The 6,000-nt window shown below is 36.4% G+C and overlaps 1 protein-coding gene across 3 annotated transcripts in view; it reads left to right on the forward strand.

Moving 5' to 3' along the window:
* The window catches only part of LOC104888797 (eIF-2-alpha kinase GCN2), a 28,082-nt gene extending 23,199 nt beyond the window's left edge, over nt 1-4,883 (forward strand). For all 3 annotated transcript variants that reach the window (XM_010673876.4, XM_010673878.4, XM_019248609.3), the window contains 6 exons: nt 1,314-1,418; nt 3,223-3,308; nt 3,485-3,587; nt 3,669-3,791; nt 4,045-4,198; nt 4,552-4,883. In XM_010673876.4, the coding sequence (XP_010672178.2) occupies nt 1,314-1,418; nt 3,223-3,308; nt 3,485-3,587; nt 3,669-3,791; nt 4,045-4,155 (528 nt within the window). In that variant the 3' untranslated portion in view covers nt 4,156-4,198; nt 4,552-4,883. The remainder of the gene's footprint in view (nt 1-1,313; nt 1,419-3,222; nt 3,309-3,484; nt 3,588-3,668; nt 3,792-4,044; nt 4,199-4,551) is intronic.
* Nucleotides 4,884-6,000: the final 1,117 nt, after the last annotated feature.

Here is a 6,000-nt window from a genome sequence, read left to right on the forward strand (position 1 = left end):
TCGTTCTTTTTGCTTATCTCCTTGAAGTATACAATTCTCAGGCGAGTCAAATTAATGGAACATTTTTGAGATGCTGTTGTAATTAGTCTTACTGCTCATATTTTACACCTTACTTCAATATTTTGATTTAATTGTCAGAATCGAATAGTGCTGGTGAAGAAGTTTATTTCATGAAGGCTTTTTATTTAGAAAGGATGTGTGTTTTTAATATTTTCGCTTGGCTTTCTTGTTGCTCAAATATTCTAGTGCTTGTAATCAGGGTCTAGTGTGGAAGTTTCATCATTATTGTCCATGATTAGTGTCAACTGTCAATGGTTTGACGAAACTTTCTATTCAGTAATTGACTAATTGTACTACAAGGCAGTTTTTTCTAGTTTCCACAGTTGAATCACATAATAGGAAACTTTGGTTTGGTTAGAATATGTCTGCAGTTATTTTTCGCTCGGCTGACATGAACTTTGGCCCATTTGCAACCATTAACACAGACCTTAACACTGCTAGAAAGCAACATGAACCTGGCTCAATAAGACAATCACTACTTTTCTCATAACTTTCTTTAGTTGATCTTTCCATTGATTAAGCACATTATATCTATATCATTGCAGACAGTTCCTTATATTTATAACTTGATGGCTGCTGCGATATCTAAAACTTGCAAAAAGGAAAACTAAGACAAACATTTTGGATACGGGGAGAACCGATATAGTAGGATTGACTATTATTTCAGGGCTAACCAAGCATACGTTCTCTTATGCTTGTGCGTTACTATTTTCATAATCAATATGTTTGGCTACTCCAAAGATTTACGAAGGTGGCAATTTTGAGGTCTTCTGGAATAGATCTACTGAATGTGAGTCCTTAAACCCTCTTGGGTTTGGTGCTGTTCTGCGAGAATTTTTTGGAATGATTTTTAAATGACGTGATGGCTGCTGGGCCTTTTTCTTGCTTTGTTTTTTGTTAGATGACGCATTACCTCTATTGTCATATTAGGTAGTTTCTCTTAGTAAAATTCTCTTATTCAAAACATAGGAAGAATTTCAGTGTATACAACTTCATTGCTTCAACCATTGCACTAATTCGTGGTTGAGTCATGTTCACGACTTCACGCTATGAATAAGAGCATTTTTGCATAAAGCCTTTGGTGTTTGGTGAAACTTAATGGTGTGGTTATTGTGGTATAATAAAGAACTTGTTTTGTTTATGACAAGCAATTTACTGTCACTTGGCACCTATATTTGAGCTTTTATATGAGGCTTGTTTTCTACATAGCTACTTGTCATTGTGATTGTGCTAACTTACTCTATTCATGTTAGATATACTTGAGAAAAGAATCCCCTGGATCACCAGTTGATGGCACATTGCTGGCTGTAGGAGGCCGTTATGACTATTTGCTGCGTCAGATTTGGGAGCTTGAACATGTAAGTTTGTTGCATAGCACCCATTCCTATGTACTCTTCAGTTTTTTTGACCTAGTTCATAAATGATGTACATAAGTGATATGGAAAGAGGGGGAAATTGCACCTTCATTCTACTGTGAGTGTCTTCATTGAGAGAACCTGTATTTTGAGACTCACATTATTATATATCCACTCATGTGAAAGCAAATTTTATGCACAAAATACCCTTGTTATTAATAGTTACCTTCTAGTTTTGGTTCTAAACTAGAAGCCTTAGGAGGTAAATTATATATGACCAACTATGTCTAGTTGAAGAATTTAGAAAAAGGAACAAAAAAACAAATAACTAATAAGATTATTTCAGGACAACCGCAACTGAGAATCACAATTAGAGCGAGGGAGCAGTACTCACATTACATTATATATATATATATATATATATATATATATATAGGGGTAAGATCACATGAGAAATGAGAATGAATCTCAACCACACGATTGGATTAGAGTCACAACACTTGTTCATTAGAGTTATATCCCCTAAAAATATGACATGTTTGATTTGCTATATTATCTAGCACTTGTATCAGAGAATCGGGGTAGTAAAAGATGAGAAAGAATCTAATTTTGCTTTTTTGAGGGAATTGACAAGGACAGTTTTTGAAGCCCGATGGACACCGTTTCTTCATCACCTCACAATGTTTATATGCGCTATGCCTGACTTCACCCTAGAATTATGGTTGTAAGCTTGTAACTAAAGATGCTTAGGTTCCTATTGTGTATTCCTATTTCCTTTGGGTCTTTTAGGGAAAGGACTTAGGAGTACAGAGGTGCAAAGATAATGATAATTATTGGTCGATTTTAGGGCCTTGCTTGTGGTGAAGCCTAGGCTGCATAGAGACGGATACGGGTTCGGGTGCACATCCGGGTACGGGGCGGAAAAAGAGAAGATTTTGAAATTTTAGGAATAGGTACGCATACCCATACAGGATACGTATCGGGTACGGTACGGGTACGAGTACTTGACCTAGAAGGAGTACCCGTGCTATATAGGGTGAAGTTGATCCATGGATCAAGCTTCCCTTACGGGATGATCCATTAATGATCTGTATTAACAAATCAGATTTGTTTGTTCCTTTACCTCAAAGCTTATGAGTCCTAAGATGATTGTTTTCGTAGTCACCTGGGTACAAAAGTAAGATAATTTGTGCTCTCTTCGTTGAAAACTAGTAGTGTATATTCTGTATTTTATTTCCAGATGACCAAGAAAACTGTCCGCCGTAATATAATACTTCTCTCGTCACATAAAGTTAGTCAAAGAAAGTCTATTATAAGTGCTCTCGAAATATGGATGAATTTGCGTTAGGTTCATACCGCAAGAGTAGTATAGGAGAGCAGCAACTATACTAGACAAAGAATTGATGCACATTTCCTTTCTCTTTGTATGTTTTAACTCTATGTAATGGAGGGAGTGATGCCTGTACAAATTTCCCATGATGCCCTTATATAGATCTGAGTAATGGGGAGAATGTGGAGTGATCAAAGGTCTTCTGGTCTATTCTTGTTATATCCTCAACTAGAGGATTAGGAACAACGTGGCAATTATTTGTGCACGGAGTAGGTATGAGGATTTGGGACAATGTGACAATTTTTTTATTGTGTTGTGGAAATATTGTCTAGAATTTAGATTGCTATACTTTTTCTGGTGAACTGAGCTATTCATGCCATGTTTCTAATTTAAATCATGGTGCTCAGATTACTTCTCAATGCAGAAATAAGTTCTGAACTTTCTTTTTCCTACCTTGCACTGACATATGCTTTTCAGATATCATCTCCACCCGGGGCTGTTGGCACCAGTCTTGCACTGGAAACAATTATTCAACACTCTTGTGTGCATATCAGGCCCATTAGGTTTGTTGTCTTTACACTTTAACATTCGTGTTTCCTTTTTCCTGTGTACCATTTTTCATGCCATCAGATTGGTTAAAGCTTGCTTTGCTTGGCTGAAAGAGAAACCTTTCTTTTACTGAGAATTGGCACTTTTTTACTTGCCTTCGTGCATGACGAAATTCTAGTTTTTTGTGCAGAATTGAAGGTAGTGCAAGTGTTCTGGTTTGCTCAAAGGGTGGTGGGGGTTTACTTGAAGAGCGCATGGAAATTGTGGTAGAACTGTGGGACGCCAATATCAAGGTAAGAGAGTAGAATCTTTAAAAGTATCCTACCACATGCTAACTTCTGCATAGTTCTAATTTGTTTCTATGTGTTTATTAGGCTGAGTTTGTACCATCATCTGATCCAAGCCTGACAGAGCAGTATGAATATGCAAATGAGCATGATATTAAGTGCCTTGTCATAATTACTGATTCTGGGGTTTCTCAAAAGGATTCTGTAAAGGTTAGATTTCGATTGTTATGTATATTATCCCAATGTTGGATCTTCTTCCTTCTTCCGTAATGTGAGTGCGGTTTCAATGTTTGTAAATATCATTGCTTAAGAGCTAATGGTCAAGTTTTAGATTTTGTTTTTTAAGCCACATGGATTTCCCTACATTCTCAGATGTAAACCAGCTCCCTCTTAAGATTAATTTTTATTTTCTTTTATAAAAGAAAGTCTCTTGTTAGGGACTGAAGTTATGTGTATATTGCAGGTCCGTCATCTCGAATTTAAGAGGGAGAAAGAAGTTGAAAGAGAACACCTTGTCAAGTTTCTTCTGGAGGCAATGTCATCTCAGTTTAGGAGTCACACTCTTTGGAACTGAGGATGCTGATCACTGTCCATTAGTTGCTCAGAATGAGCTAAAGGTAAGAGAGTAATCCCTAGCCATGACTCTCTCTGTTCCTTGTTGTACTTCATGGTTGATTTTTCACAGGTTTTCAATGCACATTTGGACCATAAAAAAAAAAGCAGATAAGGAATCTTAAATTCCTCCAGGAACAGTTCCCTTAATTGTATAGCAAGTAATTGTTTGTTGATTTTCTTAGTACTTTAAATTCTGTAATGAACTAAAGGTTTTTCATGGTGCAACCTCTTTTTTTATTGAAGCATTGTTCCTTAATCTCATTAATATCGAGTTTTTTGCAACTTTTTCAACGGTGAATTAGCATTATATATCGTTGATGCAAGTTGTAATTCAAGTGATTATACATTTTTGTAGGTTGTGCAAGCCTCAGCCTCGGTGTGCTTTTGATGATTTTGCTCCAAGTAGCAACTTTTGGCTTAATTGTGATAGCAATATTTAGCTTAATACCATGTAGCGAATCTGCTGCAAATTTTGACAATGAGTTGGATACATGAGTAGAGGTCAATATTTTGTCATTCATATATACTTGTAAATATGCGTTCACCGAGTAAATGTATATAGTTACAACTTCCAAGTATACAGGAGTACCTGTCAAATATTATTTTCATTCATTTATACTTGTAAATAAGCGTTCATCGAGCAAATGTATGTACTCTTTTTTGGAGAGAAAGGATAGCATTACATTACTTGTCACTAAAGTGGTTACATTATATGAGGATCTGGCTAGGTGTATCACATTTCCATCTCCTCCAGTCATGGAGACTTGGTGAAAATAACATTGTTCAACTATTTGTTCGGTTTGACAATATACAAATTGATCCATTTCATCTGCTAGTCGGTTTAACTCCCCTGTTCCCATATTGAAACTTAGTTCCTGGAAGTTGATGGAGCAGCACCCTGCAATTTTTCAGCAGTGTGGGAGGTTTTTTTCTTAATCTGCTTGTTTCCTTGGCACAATTTGTTGCTAAGATGCGCTTTACCCCAGCCTGTGAGAGCATGACTTATTTCATCTCACCTTTTGTTTTCCTACAAACTGCAGCCATTGAGGATTATTTTGTTTCTTAAAAGGCACCATCAGTGTTGATTTTTAGGTAGTTAGGAGGGGGGGGGGGGGGGGTTGATATTGGTTTTGGGTAAAGAATCATTAAACGGCCGTGCAAGATGAGTTTTTTTTTAGGACACTGATTTCACCAAAGACCCTAGATGGTTAAACTATGACATTATCAGGTATAATATTACAGGGGTTGGGCTGTTACGGGATTTGCTGATGTTGGAATGGATTCATTTTTAGAATGGGGAATAGGAGTACATTTGAATGTATGACTAAGGCTTTCTTCTTTTGGGAAAAATTAATGAAAATTCAGCTCAGTTAGTTTAATTCTGTCTAAAAGAACAGGGCCTAAGACCAATATTAAATGACCCTTCGACAAGATCGTCTAAGTATATGATCCAATTTTTCTAGCTTGGGAAGATGATTTTATTGATATTTAAGGTGCAGAGTATTCTTTCTCAAAATACTTCCTAAAGGATGATTTCCATCTTAGTATAGCTAGGGGGTCCAAATTCATTTCCATTGGTGATCCATGGAAATAATGTTTTGGACATTAGAAGTCGCTTTTTTAGAGTCAAATTTGTTATCTTATGACCAAGAGGATATAGTCCCATTTGATTGAAGTAAGTGATAGATTTGCTTCTATCGTTCAGCATGTTGAGAGGGGGAAAGGGATATGATCTTCTACTTTTTGATTTTTTACGGCATTTAGATGTTTATTTTTCATTTTTTGTTTAGCACACCATGCTTTA

Source organism: Beta vulgaris, chromosome 3 (genome assembly GCF_026745355.1).
Source record: "Beta vulgaris subsp. vulgaris cultivar EL10 chromosome 3, EL10.2, whole genome shotgun sequence".
Lineage (NCBI taxonomy): Eukaryota > Viridiplantae > Streptophyta > Magnoliopsida > Caryophyllales > Amaranthaceae > Beta > Beta vulgaris.